This window comes from Monodelphis domestica, chromosome 6 (assembly GCF_027887165.1).
Source record: "Monodelphis domestica isolate mMonDom1 chromosome 6, mMonDom1.pri, whole genome shotgun sequence".
Classification (NCBI taxonomy): Eukaryota; Metazoa; Chordata; class Mammalia; order Didelphimorphia; family Didelphidae; genus Monodelphis; species Monodelphis domestica.
The window spans coordinates 185449930-185469393 of NC_077232.1; the positions used below are offsets into that span (position 1 = coordinate 185449930).

The 19464-nt window shown below is 32.7% G+C and overlaps 1 protein-coding gene across 1 annotated transcript in view; it reads right to left on the bottom strand.

Annotated features, from left to right (window-relative positions):
* LRBA (LPS responsive beige-like anchor protein) overlaps positions 1-19464 on the bottom strand; it is an 854371-nt gene that overhangs the window by 645167 nt on the left and 189740 nt on the right. The window contains exons 14-18 of the mRNA XM_056803808.1: positions 13246-13414; positions 11142-11221; positions 9644-9706; positions 8153-8250; positions 4687-4779 (exon numbers count right to left, since the gene is read on the bottom strand). Of these exons, the coding sequence (XP_056659786.1) occupies positions 4687-4779; positions 8153-8250; positions 9644-9706; positions 11142-11221; positions 13246-13414 (503 nt within the window). The remainder of the gene's footprint in view (positions 1-4686; positions 4780-8152; positions 8251-9643; positions 9707-11141; positions 11222-13245; positions 13415-19464) is intronic.

The window sequence follows — 19464 nt, forward strand, 5'->3', positions numbered from 1 at the left end:
GTAAAGTTTCACCCTGTGGGAAGGTCCCATTTCACCAGACAATAGATACCCACTCCAGGTGGGAGGTAGACCCCATCCAAAGTCAAGTAGCTCTTTTGTCTCCAGAAGCCTTTCCCAGTATATCACACTCTCCTTCAGAGGATCGAACTCAGGACCTTCAGCTTGGGAGACTGATGCACTACCTACTGTGCCAAAGCTAAAGTGGAGGGGATCTCTAGATTTCCATGTTGACAACATGTAATTGGTAAGATATAAATATATTTTTTAAATATTTAACTGGTGTGCTTATAATAGAGAGCATGGCATAGTAAATGCTAAAAAAAAAAAGACAGACTTACAACCAAAAATAACTCACCCAACAGAACTAAGTATAACTCTACAGGGGGATAACAGTCTTTTAATGAACCTTAGGGCTTCTATGCACTTCTGAAGAAAATACCAGAGCTTAAAAAAAGCTTTGAATTGCAAACACAGGAATAAAGAGAAAGATAAAAAGTTAAATACAATTGAGCAATCAGAAAAAACCTCGTAAGTATGAAGTATGTGCATTCTACGGAGAGGAGGCAAGAATTCCCTGAGCACCAATAAAATAGAAATTGTAATATCATAGTCAAAGAAGGAGTCAAATAAGATGAAGAGAACGGAAGTTAGGTTTTGAGACCCTTCAAAGGAGAGAAAAAACAAAAAGAGAATAAAAAGGGGGAGGAAAGTTGATGAACCTTATCTAATATAAGCATGGCGCAGAATTAGAAGTCTATGTAAATATGGAAGTAGGAATCATTTGAACATCATTTTCTTCTAAAATGGTGAAAACACCAACATACATCAAGTCAATGAGCTTTTATTAAGCTCTTATTGTGTGCATCAGGCACTATGATAAGTGCTAATGATAAAAATAAAAGCAAAAAAAGCAAAATACACACAAGGAGTAAACAGAACTCAACAAGGAACTCAAAAAGAACATGAAGAGGGGAAAATAGAAAGTTACAAAAAAGGACACAGGAAAGGAAAATGAAACAAAACCCACTGAGATTAGAATGGAGGCATTAAGAGAGGCTTAAAAGTTGATAACAAGTAAGAAACTTCAGTAAAAAAAAAGTGAGAAGTGTAATATTTTAAAAAGTGGGAGCCATAAATTGTAAGAGTTAAAATGGTTGAGGGTCGTAAACTGTAGTGATTAAAATAGTGGAAGATATAAATAGCGATAGATATAACAGTGGGTGAGTAAATTGAGACCGCAGGAAATATGTTTTCACCACAGTGTCTTGTTTTAAATCAAATATTTAAGGTGGTCGCCAGGGAAATATTCCCAATTATGAATATATCCAAGTCAACTGGGTTTTATAGAGAATTTAATTAATAATACAATGAGGAATCAAAGAAAGAGAGAGAGAGAGAAAAAGGAAATAAATGAGAAAAGAATTGGCCAGCCCAGGCAGCCCTGGCCAACCCTGGCCTAAGCCCTTAAAAAAAAAAAAAGGATCAGTCAGTCCTAATCACTCACCATAAGATCTGTTCAAGCGAGGATTCAGAGGGACAGAGTCTCCCCAGAGGGAGTTCCAGCCAGAGTCAGCCTCCCTTGAAAGACCTCCTTAGAGATTCTCTCAAGAGCCTGTATATATCAAGACCTCTCTCAACAGTCTGTCCTTTTTCTTATATAGCAGGTTTTCTCCTATATTACCTCCCCTAAGTTCTTCCATCTACCAATCACAGTAGATGTTTTCCAAAGGACAGCCCATTCTGAATTCACACCTGAGTAGATTAATCCTTTTAGTAATCCACACCTGAGTAGGTTAGAATCTCTGTGTAAGTTTTTCCTCTTTGCTCCTTTTAAGTTCACAAGTTGCCTGACCTTTATAGGTACTTAGCACCCCTTTGTAATTAATTCTAAAAATAGGCATGGCTTAAGTATGGGTGTAAGTATTTTTCATTGTTCAGCAAGGAGTTTTCTCCCCTAAAGCAGTCTTAAGTACGGGTGGAGTAGAGGTCTTCACATTTCTGATCTAAGTAGAGTTCTCACATTTTAGATGGGGAATGGTCCCTAATAGGGAATTGTCCCAATGGAGAATTCCCCAATGAGGAATTTTTTAACATTCACAAGTCTGAGAAATTTCAAGATTCACAAAAGCAAAGATAAGAAAAATTATCAAAGAAGAGAATCTAGGAAAATGCACACTTAATCATAACAGAATATAAATAGGTTGGACTCATTCATAAAAAAAGAGGACAGCAGAATGAATTAAACAATAGTATTTCTTGTAAACAACAATATCCTACTTAAAACAAACACATTTGAAATAAGAACATACAAAAATTTAAAAATAGTTGAAGCAAAATCTATTATGACTCAATAATTGAAAATTTTGGTGAATCACCATTATTAATTAACATAGTTCTAGAAATGCTACCTAGGGCAATAATAAAAAGAATTTGTAAAAACAAGCATAGACAAAGAACAAAGCTATCTCTCTTGGAGATGATAAGATGTTAATCCCTTTCTGTAAAGTTGAAGTATACACATTTAAAAAAGAAAAAGAAATCAAGGAGGAAAGATAGAGCCAAAATGGAAGTTTAAAAGCAGCATAGGGCAGTATAAGGACAATAAAAGGGAGGATAGAGTAGTAAGGGATCAATGCTCAGAAGCAAAGCAAACTTTAGAGAAATAGTATAAAAAGAGAGAAAGAATAAAAGGAAGAAAATAAGAGGGAGGAAAGTACACAGTTAGGAACTGTAATTTTGAATGCAATAAGCTCATTCATAAAACAGAAAATATGACAGAATGAATAAATCAGAATTTAACCATATGTGATTTACAGGAAACACATTTAAATTAGAAAGAAATGGAGTTAAAATAAAAGGATGGAGCAGAATCTATTACGCTTCAGTTGAAGTAAAAAAGGCAAGTAAAGCAATTCTGATTTCAGACGAAAGCAAAAATAGACCTAATTAAAAGAGAATCAGGGAAATTGCATCCTGATATAAGGTACCACAGAGATAATGAATATCAAAAAAAAATTTATAGCAAGTTTCTCGAATAAAGACTTTTAAATGCATAGGAAATTGAGTCAAATATATAAAAAAAATTGACAAAATGATAAATGGTCAAAGGATATATGGCAGTTTTCAGAAACAGAAATCAATATCATGTTAAAAATAATGTTCTAAATCATTACTAATAACAAGAATACAAACTAAAACCTTGAGATTAAATTAAATTTTAGTTATCAATAATTTAATAATTAAATAAATGCAAGTTAAAACAACTCACACCTATAATTAAAATGACAAATGCTGGAGGAGTGTGAAGGAAAATAGGTATACTAATAAACTGTTGGTAGGGTTGTAAACTGGTACAATCATTCTGTAGAACAATTCTGAACTATAACCAAAAAAGCTATTAAACTGTGCATACCTTTTCACTGTTCTAACAATATCTACTTATATCTAAATATATCTACCAGCTCTTTTCGGGGTGGCAAAGTATTTGAAATCAAGGGTATACTTATCAATTAGGTAACAGTTGAACAAGTTGTGGCATATGATTTTAATGGAATTCTACTGTGCTATAGAAATGATAATGTTGGGGGCAGCTGGGTGGCTCAGTGGATCAAGAACCAGGCCTAGAGACAGGAGGTCTTAGGTTCAAATCTGGCCTCAGATACTTCCTACTTGTGTGACCCTGGATAAGTCCCTTGAGCCACATTGCCTAGCCCCTACCACTCTTCTGCCTTAGAACCAATACACAGCATTGATTCCAAGACGAAAGGTAACGGTTTAAAAAAAAAGTAAATGACAATGTTTTTCAGAAAAACAATTTCAATTTCAGAAAAACTGATACAAAATAAAGTGAGATGAAGTGGAAGATCATTGTGCACAGTAAGAACAATGCTATAATGATGATCAACTGTAAAAGACTTGGCTACTCAGAACAATATGGTGACTTAAGATAATTCTAAAAGACTCATGATAAAAAAAAAAGATGCTCTCTACCTCCAGAGAGAATTGATAAACTTTGAATGCAAACTGAAGTATAATCTTCTTACTTTATTTTTTGTGCTTTTTTTTGAGATATGGTTAATATGGAAGTATGTTTTAAGTAATTTCACATGTATAATTGATATTCTACTTGCCTTAGTCAGGGAGAGAGTCAGGGAGAGTCAGGTGGAAGGAAAGGAAAGAATTTAGAATTCATAATTTTAAAATAAAAGAATGTGAAAAGTAAATAATAAAAAATTGGATAGAAATTAAGAGACTGACAAAAGTTTGATAACAACTCCACAAGATGATTTGCAGTAAACTAAGCAGAACCAGAATAATTTCTATTTTAACATCCATATTATGAAAATGCAATTATTAAAGACTTTTTAATTCTGATCAATTCAATGATCAAACCATCATTCCAAAAGTATGATATTTACCCAAGCTGTGATGGAGAAAGAATGAATTGATATTCAAAATTAGACAAAATTGTTTGGAGATGGTTAATGTGGAGTTTATTTTGCTTTAATATGCTCATCTGTTATAAGATCTTTGTGTTTTTTTCATGGAGGGCAAGGGAAACAAAGAAAATGATGGTTGAAAAAACCATAAAGGGGAAACATTAATGATTTTAAGGTGGCATTAACATACGTTTATAAAATTAAAATAGAAAAAGAACAATCATTTTTAGATCTACTCTATACTCACTTTGAAGGCAGATGTTTCAAAAAGTAACCCAATGCTTTGAGAGCCTGTACTCTGATCCCTTCACTTGTGGATGCCAAAAGTTTGTAGATCACTCTAAATGGGAGAAAATTAAAAACAAATTAAAAACAAAAAAACTTCTGTTAAGTTTTAAATGGTGATTATAAGTAAATTAAAATTTTTTAAAAATTCATTAAAATATGGTCCCAATTTAAAATCAAAGTGGTACAATAAGCAAACAATATTAAAAAGGTAGATAAAATTTATCCATAAGTTAGATTTTAAATTTTAAAGTTTGTTTACCATCATCCTAAGTGACTGTAGTTACTACCAATGCAGAAACGAAAAGGACAAAAAAAAATCTATTAATTTTTTTTTAAACTTTAACAAGAATGAGAGTACAAACTAACTCAAATACTATTATTCTTTTATGTGAAAATTTTAAATGCATGACATCAAAAACTGTAGTGGAAATTCAAAATAGAGAGAACCATTTTTCCCCTTCTATTAGGAAATTACCTATGATCTAGGAAGAGCTTAGGTGGTACACTGAAAACAACACTGGGTGTTAAATCAGGATGACCTGAATTTGAATTTGACCCCAAACACTTACTAGCTGTCTGACCCTCAGCAAGGCATTCAACCATTATTTCTCTCAGTTCCCTCATCTGAAAAAAGAGGATAATAATAGCACCTGCTTCCCTGGGTTTTTGTGAGGATCAAATTAGATAATAATTTTAAACTGTTAGCACTGTGCCTAGCATAGAGTAAGAAGAATATTAATGTTAACTATTATTGTTATGTTGATGATCTAGGATCTATTATCTGAGTTTTCTACCATTTTAAGGAAGCTGTCAGTATAAATAACAAGCATTTATTAACATTCTGAGAGTTGTAAAAGGAAAGACAACAATAGTTGATGCTTCCAAGGACTGTCATGTCAGTAACTATGTACTTAGATAGAATAAAAATAAGATAATATTAAAGAAGATACTAATAGCTGAAGAAGCCAGGACAGGTCCCCTGAGGAAGATGGAATTTGAGGTGAATCTTGAAAGGAGCCAAGAAAACTATGAGGCAAAGTATTCCAGGAATGAAGGATAGCTAGTCCAACATCAAAGAGAAAGGAGATGGAATATTATGTTTAAGAAACAGTAAAAAAGCCAATATTGCTGAATCCAAGAATGTCAAGAGAGGAATAAATTGTAAGATTGAAAAATCTATCGATCAATGATGATGATGATAACTAACATTAAACAATATATGCTTATTATGTACCTACCAGGCACCACACTAAGTGCTTTAAAAAGAATTCATTTCATCCTCTTGGGAACCCTGGAACTAGGTTTTATTATTATCCACATTTTACATAAGGAAACTGAAGCTAAAAGGATTTAAGTGACCTCTCCACAGTCACAGCTAGTAAGTGGATACGGACATATCTTAACTGGGATCTTCCTGACTCCAGTTCAGGTATTCTATCCATTGCACCACTGAGATGCCCAGCAACTTCACCATGGGAAAAAGTTAATGAACAAGGAACATTTAAATAATAACAAATGAGTACCAAAAAATACTAAGAACATTGAAAGAAAAACTTAATTTGTTTCTGTTTTCAAGACAGAACTAATGGTACCCCATTTATAATTTATGAACAATAATATGACATTTCTTCCTCACTAATAACTGTACTTACAACAACAACAAAGTCTATACCAAGGAATTTTAGTATTTCTTAGTTTTATAAATTCACGTGTTCCAAGCTTAAGGAGTGTTAAGATTATTAATGAGCAATAGGTGAGCAACACAGTGGATGAAGAGTCAGACATGGAATCAGGAAGATTCATCTTCCTCGGTTTAAATTGGGTCTCAGACACTCACTAGTTTTGTGACCCTGGGCAAGTCACTTAACCCTGTTTGCCTCAGTTTCCTCATTTTTCAAATGACCTAGAGACGGAAAAAGCAAACCATTCAAGTATCTTTGCCATGGAAACCCCAAATAGGGACATGAAGATTGGAGATAATTAGAGATAACTTTAGTTAAGTGACTTTTAGAAAGTCACACAAGATCACACAGATGGAGTCTAATATATCTCAAATCCTCTGGGCATCTTTCTAATAAATCAGGTTGCCTATCTTCCAAGCCATCAAAACTACTACTATTAAGTATAATCTCTTTCTGAAGGCACCTATTTCATTTTCTTATTTTGAAATTCAAGAAAGCTCAGCTTGTTACTTTAATATGTTCATAGAAACCTCAGAATGTACCAGAAAAAACAGATCATCTCTTTCCTTTTGGGCAATCTAGCTGTTTTTTAAGCACAGAAATACAAAGTAGATATCGCAAGGCATCTGGTCACTGCTCTGGTAGCAGACTTTAACTAGTTCTGATAACCATCAGAACTGAAAATGTGATAGTGTCTCAAGAGGAAATAAATAAATGTAAGTAACTCACTTAAATTTCCACAGGCCTCAGTTCATCATGTGTTAAATGAGGAAGTTATACTATACTGTAACTGAGGTTCATACCAGCTCTAAATCTATGATCCTATGAACTAGAGAGCTAAACTTTGAAGACCAAAAGCATTAAGTAACAAAAGCAAAAATATACTTTCCCTAAAAATCAGGAATGATGTACAGTTCTATAAAATATGGTCCAGCAAGTGAAAAGGTGGTCTGAAATGCAAAAGCACAGCAGGAGCTTGCAAGCCTACAGAATTTTCATCCCTTCACACATTCAAACTTCACAATTTTTTTTAATCTTAAAATGTCTTGTATTGTTTTGGAGTTTTAATAAGTTTCTTTCTGAAGGATAACAGAGATCTCAGGTCTGGGAATAGCTGGAGGAAAAAAATAACAGAATGACTAAAACTATGTAAAGCATCCAGTTATGATTTATTCAGTTGTTATCTCTCCTTCACTGTACCAAAAACAATACACTGTGATATCTTTCAAAAGAGAAAATGTTTTTCTATCAACATCTATATATGAATATAGTATTTTTATTACATGAAATCAATTATAAATTTCACTTCATCATGCCAACAAAAGATAACTAATATGGGCTAGCTTCTGGAATGCAGAAATACCTTTATAAAAGGCCTCTCCTAACAATTATTTCCTACAATAAAATTGTACCTATCACAAAATTTATCTTCATCCTACTGCTATACACAGAAATTGTAATTAACTTTAATTAATTAATGTGATGATAAAGACAGGTTATTAATATCATAACAATCTAATAAAGAATTAAACAATGACCTGTTTTGAGATTCATAATTTAAGCAGATTAAATGGTAGCTTTCAAGATGCAATAGCTAAATATCCCATGAGTATTATCACATGCAACTGTAATAATTTTATTTTTTAACTCAATCCATGAAGACCAGATATTATCTTAGCATGTAGTTGCTTTAATATAATTTAGAAATAATCATTTGGCTTCAACATACTAATAAGTTCTTACCGTAAACCATTCCTCTGGTCAAAGGCAGGAATCATAGAGCTAGGATGTTCTGACATTAATGCAACCAACAACTGTAGGACATCCATTAGATTGTCATCCTATTTTGAATATATATTAGAAAATTTTTTTAAATCAGTTAATATTAACCAGAGCAAATAACAATTTTCATGTAAAAAAAAAGAAAGACAAAGGTTGAAAACAAAAAAATGAAGGAATCAAATCATCTGTATGAAAGATCAATGTACTAATAGAAATGATTAAGTAGTGAACATAAAGGTCCATATACACAAAATACAAAAGTGATGGAAAACACACCGGTTTTCATAAAAAAGAGGAAGGAGGGGGGAGATACTACTTAAGAGCTGCTTTCTTTTTTGTTTTGTCATCATAAGTACTATCCAAGTAGTCTGTAACTGAATAGGAGGCTGCCTACCATTCATTTTATGTTATTTTATATTCAATATGAAGGTATATGAGTCTTTTCTAAAATTTTCTTGAGGTCTAAATTTCTAGCAATATCACTACTTAGATCACTATAAATATATTCAAAGCATAGACAACCTAGTAGGTCTATTTCATACTAATAGTAATATGCAATGATGTTTATAGCTAATAAATAATAAAAAAAAAGATTTGGTTATTAGAAGTACAGATGAGCATTATAAACAAATGGATTATAATCCATGTAGATTCTAATGATTTATTAACAACACTTCTTATATTAGCATAATTTTAAGAATACATAGAGTACTTAAATTTTCTCTTAAGCCCAAATTCAGTATCTGAGTCTCAATATTTACAACAGGCTAGGCAACTAAACAGGATGAGCCTCCAAAGTAATAAAGTACAAAAACCTAAATAAACATATGTTGCAGTAAAAGAAACTTTCCTTTCCCAAGCTCTAAAATATTCAAATTTCATCTCATGAACAATGCTTACAAGATTATCTTATAAATGGAGAAAAGAGGAATTTATATCATAAAAGTTTAATATTTCATAAGTGCAAGAGTATAAGACCATAAGCATATAAACTAGAACAAAAAATGAATGTCATAATATTTCACATGCTATTTAATCTATTCCTAATTTTAGTTACTTAATACATTTCTTTATAGATATCCATATAATTAGCTTTGATTTTTCATTTACTTTGCCATTGATGTTATTATATCTGTTTAATTTTTTAATGAATTTTCCTAGTACTAAGGCATGAAAATTCCATGGTAAAAATCTAAATTCAAATATGAGGGGTTTTTATACTCATGAACTTCTCATTGCAGAGCCATCTTGTGGTAAAAGAAAATATTTCCAAGTCTTTTTTTTTTTGGTAAACATTCATTCCTAATTAAAGATATTTATTCCACAGATATAATAAATAATAATAATATATGCATAATATCAGGGAAAGTATTTCTTTGCTTCAAAAATAAAATTTAAACAAAAAACAATATATAATGCAATTTCAATATAAGCTTTTCAATATAATGTTACCTCATGCATAGTAAGTAGATAATTGAGAATGGCTTGTAGTTCATCTTCTTTCACCCCAGAATCCTTAAAATATAAAATAATTACATTATCTATGTGAAATCTTGGAAATATTTTAATTGAAACTGAATACAAAGAAATAAAAAGATTTTTAGAACTAAACGTGTGCCTTAAATATAAAGGAAACAATATAAAGTGGTTAATTATATTTTAAAATTTAACAAAATGTATAATTCACAACTATATGAGTTTACTACATAAAAAAGCAAAAATGATATTTAGTAACATAATATAAATATATGTGTAGGATATGTTTGTACAAATACACCTACACACATCTATACTTATAAGACAATACAGCTTTTATAGTATAAAATTTACACATATACACACATTATACACACAATATAAAATAATATATAAAGCAGGGATATATCCATAAACAAATATATATGTCCATAAATTTGTGTATTAAAAAAACACATGTGTGAATATATGTCTGCAGAACCCTATGTAGGAAACTATAACCAAACTGTAAATAAGTAGTTTCAACATCCATATTCAGTTATATACTGTTCCTTTCCTACATATACAAAATAAAAGGGAAAACAGAGTCAGAAATAGACTGTAGTGCTAGAACAGGCCTAAGAAAAGATAAGAGACACTTGGATATGCAGCATAAACTGAAAAATAGCTTCTATTTTCAAGTTAAATCATACTACCTGAAAAAGTATCATGTTCTTAAAGAATAAGAGTTAACTATTCTCAATCTGACATTTACCTTGCATATTCCTAAGCTCATTCTAATTTTTTTTTAATAAAAGAGGTTTAAGTTCTATCACTTTTTCCTCACATATATCCTTTGAGATAAGCTGAATAGGTATTTTATTATCTCCATTTTCTCAATGAAGACAAATACACAAAAGCGTAAAATATGTCATTTCAGGTCACATAGGAAGAAAATAATAAAACCAGGACTAGAAATTTTATTTCATGACCCTTCCTCAGTGCCCTATCCTCAATAACACTGCTTTGAAGCATAGGAAAAAGCTAACTAAAAAGCTGAAATCAAATATGTCTAGATATAAGAATTATAAAAAATATCACCCCAAATGATCCTATTTTTAACATAGAAATTTCATTTCAAACAATATTATAAGATATTGAGAAAAAAATTATTTCTTTCTAAGACTGATCAACCTTACATAGATGTACAAAGATCAATTTTAAATGTAAGAAGAATTCCAAGTAGGCATTAGAGAAATCAATTATGATTTCACCCTGAAAGCTAATTTCTAACATATGGACAGTTTGGTGGCCCTCTGTTCTAAATACATAAAATGTAAAAGAAAATTAGTGAAAAATCTAAGAGACTTGTCTTTCTATTTTATCCACTCATGTGAAAAAGCAAGGATTCATTAGGACAATATTGGATTCTATATGAAATTCAAACTATCATAGACAATGTATATGGCAAAGCAAAAAACAAAGGCTAACTCACCTTCATCACTAATTGCTTAATGAACATCAATAATAGGGCCCGGAGAGAAAGAATTTCCTTTTGATTAGGTCGAGGTCCATCTTTTAAAGTAAAAAATACACTCAGTATTGAGACCTAAAACTTATTAAATCTATTATCTTTATTACCAAAATCATTCTGAATCATTTGCACAGACAAAATTCACCTTTCTAGAAATCCACTTTTCTAACTTCTTCAAGTTTCTCAAAGTAAAAAGTGAAATTCACAATCAATTAATTTAACTTGCAGTGTCCTCAGATTTAAATTGAAGGTAGTTTAATGCTGAAGTAATCTCCAAACACTTTCAAACCTAAGGCTTAATTATCAGGATAGTAATTTCATAAAAGAATTTTTTGGATATTCAAGAATTCCAAACAAATATTTGAAGGGAAAGAGTAAGTAAAAAATCTACAATTATAATCATCACTATTTCACAATAGTGAAATAATTAATTCATTATATAAAACAATTTTTTTCCTTAATTTTGACCAACAAAGAACACATCTCATTGCAGATTGTCATCATATGCAGGAGCAAACCAAAATGCTCAAAAATTTTGACTTCCTTTCCTCTATCTACATTCCCCTAAGTCACACATGGATAACATTAAATCAATTTACACGTCTCAACTGCGTAAATCTCCACTAGAAAGCTTTTGAAACTAAAAACCTATTGTTCTAAACTTATAAATGAGGTACCTGCTTGCCGCATATCATCTCTCCCTCCCTGCCACCTGTCAGCCATTTATAGCTGGCTCTTAGACCACCAAGAAGAAAAAAAAAAGCCATGACCTTGAGCAGAGGAAGTAAAATGGACAGAGGGATGGGGGTTGGGGGAAGGGGGGGGGGTCTCTCTGCTAGAAAATTTTTCCTCAATATAATTCTCAGGAGCTAAAAATTGCTGAATTCCAGAATCAGACAAGGCCTCAGGGACCATGAAGTCCAGTTCACACATGAATATTATTTCCTCAACAACATATCTGAAAAATAGTCTTCTTGACATCTTCAAGATACTGTCAGTTGAGAGAGTTAGGGAGGAAAAGTGAAGAAAATTCTAATTTTGGATGGTCCTAAATAATCGCCAACAGTTAATAACAATAAAAAGAGTGCCTATGAGGTACCAAACTAAGTGATATGATCTAAGCCCTCCATTTTATGAATAAGGAAACTAAGAAAAGAGAAGGGATTTAGCCCAAGGCAACACAACTGATCAGTGATAAAACTGGGATTAAAATCCAAATATCCTCAAAGTCAATCCAAAAGGCTTTCCTCCTAAAGTACTAGAACATAAGTCATGGGCTCTAGTTCTGCCATTAATTTATGACAAGTCAGATAAGTCAACAGTCTCTCTGGTTCTTAGAGACCAGTTGTCATTCCTATCTCATCACCTTAGCACATGAAAAAATGTTTCTGTTAACTAAAAGAAAAAATTGTGCCATAAAATTCAAGTTATTCTTTCTCTGAGACACAGAAATTAAGACATAATCTGTTAAAATGGTTCCCCTCACTGGAATTTGGCCTGTTCCTTTGAAAAAAAGCACCTCTTCCCTGGAAAGAGCAATATTCACTATATCGCAATAATGAATGAATTCCTAAAATATGAAGATTGTGATGGGGGAAAGAAGTATTTTTCCAGACTAAGAACAACTGGCAATAGTTGACGACTGTGCCTACCATATTCTCAACTAAAGAACTGTTTCTGGATTTGGCAAGCAAATCAATTCTCTCTCTCTCAAGCAAATCAATTTTCTCTCTCTGTCTCTCTCTTTCTCTCTCTCTCTCTGTCTCTCTCTCTCTCTCCCCCCCACCCAAATAAACAGTTAAAACAAGTTATATTTTCCATATCTTAAAATCCCAGACCTGCTAAGAAAATCTACCAACAGAAGTCCCTTAACCATTATACAAGTTCATTGCTTTGAAACTGCAAAGAACTGTTAAAAAGAATGAAATCATTAAAAGTATCTCAGTAAAATGGCTCCCAAGGGGAAAAAGAACATCCAGAATACAAAGCAATCAGAAAATAACCAATAACAACATAGTTTGAAAAAGAGAAATGAAAAATTGTGAGTTATTAGGTATAAACATACCTAGGCCTTTTGGAGAAATGCCACTACGATCCTGAGGATTGACTGTCCAGTAATAGTATTTCAGTGTATGCATGATGAGAAGCACTGTTCCAACTCTCCGAATTGCATTATATATGTTAACTGTACCAATGAACTCCGTGGATAGATAAGTATACAGTGTTAACTGAACCTAAAGAATCCAATTGAAGTCAGTCAAAATTTAATGTAAAACAAAATTCTTTTATTATTCCTCCAAATGATAACACTAACCATCTGATGCCAGTGCTGTTTGTACTCCTATTCTATCTCAAATAATTAAATATTAAGTTTAGTAATTATGTACTACTTAAGAAAAAAAAAATCACCATCTTTAAACATGCAAATACATATATACACAGAGGTGTTGCTTTTACAGCAATCAGTATCACATACTCTAGAAAAACACAGACAACTTCCCAAATACGTCAAATAATGGGATAGAATGCAATGGAAACAGCTTCATTTTGACTTAGATTTGTCAATCAGCTCTTGCCCTAGGGCAAGAGAATTAGTAGTTTTCATAACTGCATTTTAACTTACATTTATAGATACTATGCTTAGCTACAGAAAACTTTGTATTTTTTTTTTAATTAGGGGGAAAATATCAGTCTCAGTGACTCTGGAAAAAAATCTTACACTACCACCAAGTGGAGTCTATTAGTATGGCAACATTTCTTCTAAATGCAATAGAGAAATATAACAGGTAGCTAATACATTATATATAAAGGAGTCACGATTTGATTTGGGTTCAAAAGTTGGATACAATCAAAATAAAGATGGAAGTAAGCAAAAGAAAAAAATGAGGAGATTATGAAGGTGGGAATGAGCAGTATATATTAGGATATTTGCAATTAAGCTTAATGTTTCCTAAACATCTATACATGAAAAGCTTTAGGAGTCACTTCTCTAAATATTAGAAAGGAAAACAGTTAAATAATTTCTAGTTCTCTAACCTACAATTCATGACCTGGGAAGATATTTTAAATTTGAGAACTTGTAAATGAGAAAAAGCATAATAAATTAACATTAATAATGGATAAAAAGATGAAAAGGAAAAGTAGTAGTTTTGCCCATTCAAGTTTGATCTTAATTTAAAGTATGGATTCAGAAGTTCTAGCTCCAAGTTTATCAGACCCATTCGCAGGATATGCTGGTTTAAAATATGATCATGCTAACAACAATAAGAGACTCCTAGATCTCCTAATGCCTCAAACAACTATAACATGTTTGTTTGGTTCTTGGGGGGGAAACTTCCTTTAAAGGTCATACCTTGGTGCTATATCTACCTCTTGCTGCATTTGACAAGTCTACTATCCTTATTTACAAAGTGACCAATAACTATCCAATCTGATAAATATCTATAACTATGATTTTTACTGACTAAAATTTGGAGCTTTATTAAAGCAACAAAGTTCTAGCTTAGAAAGCCCCCCCCCCCCAATCTCTCTCTTTCTCCAACCTACCTCTACTAAATCATACTTATATTTCTGCTGTTATTTTAAGTGGCTAAAATTAGTTCAAATGTTTGGTGAAGCTGGAGAAACCCTAGTATTCAATGTTAGTATAACTAATATTGAGTACTATTTCCTCTAATTGATTTAGCACCTACACAGAAAGCACAATGAAATAAGAGCCACTTTCCTATATTCAAGTGCACAGATGGTAAGAAAAGATGTTAGTAGCACTGATATGCACACACAACAAATTAGAACTACAAGAAAGATCTATCAAAGCAATATATTAAGTAGTCCAGAAAAGATATAGATAGAATTGCAGTGAATTTAGATGAGGAAAATAGAATTCAAAAATTGAATAGTCTGAAAAGACTTCATGAAGGAGGTAGGACATGAATGGGTCTCATAATACTTGACAAGATTAGACAGGTGGGGGGTAGTGGAATATTAGACAAAAAAAAACTAAGCAAAAAATACTAACACATATATGCACTTGAAGTAGTCAGAGAATGAACAAGTATGACTAGAGCATGGGATTACACAGTAGAGTAGCAAGAAATAAAGTTAGAAAGAGAATCTGAAATCACTATGTAGGTTGCCTTAAACATCAACCTAGGTGTAAGCAAGAGGTAAGTCTCAAAGAAGTCAGTCACATGATAAATAGGGTATTTTAGAAAGATTAATCTGGTAGCAGCAACGAATGAAAATCAAAAGCACTAGATTCAGTTTAGAAACAACAATCAAGGTAAGATGATGGTTTCAATTAAGATGCTAGAAAAGGAACAGGAAAGGAAGGACAAACTAAGAGTAGAAAAAGGGGGGAAAGCAAAGTATTTAATAACTAAGGGTCAAGAGCAATGTCAAAAAATTAAACCACTCCTCATTTTGAATGAACCTTTCTTTATTCAATGTGACTATCACTTTGATTAGTCTCCACTTTAAATAAATATAAGAAAAGGTAAATAAGTGGTAAGGTATTGTCCCTTTCATATGTATGTGAACAACATGATTACTAAAATCAACAGACTGTCAGTTTTGGAGAGAGAAGCTTCAATTGAATGATGAGGTAGGAAGCTGTGTTGGAAAGTTCATGGTAACTGATTTTATGTTAATGGCTAGTACTAGAGTAAGCACTTGGGAACTGAGCAAAAAATAGCAGGAATATACAACCAACTAGAAGGTTACCTCTAGGACTATAACAAAGATTTTGAACTGAATACCAAGAGGTATTGGTTGTCCCTTATACTCTGGGGTATAGATAGAACATCAAATGTCATACCTACATTTGTATCAAATTTGTTTGGATCAAATGAAATAATATTTGGAAATTATCTGACATTTACTGGCAAATAATGTGTTAAATAAGTATTTGTTCCTTTCCCCAATTAACCTCTGATTAAATCCATTCTTGTTAATAAAATGCAAATTCCAACATATTTCTGGAGCACATCAATGAGATAACAGAGGACAATAACATGATATGAATGCTACCTCAATATCAGTTACCATTCCTAAAAAAGAAGGCAGTTAAGCAACAGCAATAAGAAAAAGTGGGGTGGCAATGGTATAGATAACCAAGGACAACATTTTTTGAAACAAGCAGAAAAAATTAGGAAGTTTTTAAATTTGGTATATAGTAAGTCATCTTAATTATGTTAGCAGGGACAAAATAACTTTGCAATTATACTGATTAGTAATAAAAGTAAACCACTAAGTTAAAGGATTTTTAAATGTTACTAAAGATCACTTTGGAATGGAAATAAGTCAGAGGTCATGGTAAAGAAAAAGGCCATATTTAAATTAGAAGATAAAAAGATACAACCTACAGCTGACTGCTTTAATTATTTCCAAATGGTAGTCAGAGACAGCAGCTGTTTCGCTCATTCACTCCTGAAAAAACTATTTTAAAATAAGACACACTAATCAGCAACAAAGGCAAAGAAGTCTATGGAGCTAAAGCAATATTTTAATATAACAAAGAAAATAAATCTAACCTATGTGTTTCTAGAAAGAGGAGCAACAGAGGAAAGGAGAAAATGTCAGATTTTTTTAGACATCAGATCATATCCTCATCAGTGCTACTGAGATATCACCAAGCAAAGAAATGTCCACAAATTGAACATATTTCATGATTAATGTTAATGTGCAAAGTAAAACTACAATATACATTCACGAACATGAGCTCACAAATGGCAAAAGGCAGATACAGGCCATAGTTTAAATATCTCTGCCTCTAACTTATCAACTTCAACCATTCTCTACATATGGCAGAAAATTATAATGAAAATTTTTAAGTATATGTAATTCCCCTTTATATAGCCAAAGTTTGGCCTAAGACAAGGTTAAGAATCTCAAAGCTGTATTTCCCATGGTAATTATAACTATTCTACTCTTCATTCATGTTACACTAAAATGGAAAGAAGCTGTAAAAGAGGGATTGACAACCTGGCATCCATAAATCCAACAGGTTTGTAGCTAAATTCCAGGAAATTCCTTAACCCAGATACAAAGGAAAAAAAATTCCAATAAATTTTAATAGCATTTTAGTCGATTATAAGTGAAGGTCATCAACATTATTCTGAGGAAGAAGACAGACCACAAGACTGCTGAAGGAGTCTCTGACACACACAAAAAAGTTAAGAACTTGAAAAAAGACAGAGAGTATTGAAATGAAGATCAAATCTCTGGTCTCACATTGAGTACATTGGATAACTCAAATCTCATTTGTAAAACGTAGATATTAATTGTGCTACCTCATAGAATTCTTGTGAGAGAAGTTCTTTATAGATCTTAAAAGTTCTGTCTAAACATGTTATTAATGAAATATACTGCATAGCAGACAATTTTTAGTAAATCCACTAGAATACATTACCTATATTTATTTACTTTGTATCAGGTTTTATAATACTACAAATGAAGTCTGGGGCATAGGTATAATTGGGGTAGGAAACATCTTCAATGTACTTTCATATGAGTCAAGTCTTGATAGTAGTAGGGAATTCTAGATATACTTTTACATTCACTGTATTTGTATGTGATGTGTGCAAGAAGTTCAAATATGGAATATTTGAATTATTAACTTATTAAGGATCTACTATGTATCAAGTGCTGTGCCAAGCACTGGGGATATAAGAAGATGCAAAAGATAGTCCCCTGTCCTTGAGGAGCTCACAATCTAATAGGGAAGACAATAAGCAAACAACTATGTACAAATAACAAAGGATAAATGCAAAATCATTTTTAAAAAGAAAGTACTAGATAAAGAGAACTTCAAAAAAGCTTCCTATGTAAGATTCAATGGATAAGGAGGAGATGGGAAAAGTAAAAGTGAGAAAAAAGAGATAGTCAGGGAGAGAAAGAAATGGATAATACCTAGGTTGTGAGTCTGATGCACTGAGAGGATGGTGGTGGCCTTGATAGTAATAAGGAAATTTGGAGATAAGGTGGGCATGTTGTAGGCAATAAGGAAGGAGTCAACAGAAAAGGAGGGACTGAAGATAAGTGACTGATAGAATGGGGATGGCAGAAAGGTCAATATGTTGAAAGGAACAGGATGGACTAGGATTTCTTGTGCAATTAGATGGGTTGAACTTGATAAGAGGCAAGGCTGTCTCTTTGTGGGAAACAGGTGAAGGAGATAGAAACAGAAGGCACATGAATGATAGGATATGAAGAAAAGGGGAGAAGATGAAACTCACAGCAAATGGGCCCAATTTTTTTTCATAAAATATGAGGCAAGGCTGATTGGATGGGAGGTTTGAGCCCTGGGAGGTTTGAGGATATAGGAAAAGATGTGAAAGAGCCACTGTGAAAAGTGAGATGGTGAGTTGATAAGGGAAATGTAGAAAAATTGCCTAGTTGTGCTCCAGGCCCACTTGAGACTGCATAACATCAATGTGTAGTGGAACCAGTCAGAAGGGTAGTGTGATTTTCTCCACCTTCTTTTGGCACCAATCATGAAGGAGCAAAGGCAGTATATAACTAGAGTTCTCCAAATTTACTAGAGTACAATAAGTATATAAAGAAGCCAGTGATTCAAGAGAAGGTGACAGAATAGAGATGAATTGGTTCACAAAAGCCAAAATGATAAAAAGCAGAGAGTAATGGCCTGGGAGAGGACAGAGTAGTCAAGGGATCAGAGGTCAGGCACAGGGAGGGTTAATACAGTTTGTTAAGGGAAGGGAGAGGGAGAGATGGAATGACAATATTGTGGTCAGATAAGAGGACTTACAGATTCTTGAATCTTGAAGTGGTGAATTTGTAAGTATTGGCAAAATAATGTCTCACTATCAGGGTGTGGCTGAGATGGTGAGGAGCAGTAGGTCATGGGAAATAAGTTGACAAAATAAGTGGTTAGGGTGTGGAGTCAATATATATGTCCAAATCACTTGGTATGAAAGCAGGAGTTAGAGAGAAGAGAAAATTTGTGAATGAGATACTGAATTCTTGAGAGTTGAAGAAGGAGAGTGACCTGGAAGTATGAGACAGCAGCTAATAGGATTTAGTGTAGATATGGATTGAATCTCTTCCTCAAGAGAAGTTACTGACATAGGAAGGGAAGAAGAGCAAAAAGAAGTGGCAATAGGGATATTCTAACTTCGATCCCAATCAGTGAGCAAAAGCGAATGAGTATAGGTGCAGCCAGAATTAGAAAGGATCATCAGGGAGACTGAGTCATCATATTAGTGATTACCTGAAGATGGGAGGAATGGGAGAAAGATTTAGGCTAAAAAAAGTCTGCTGCTTA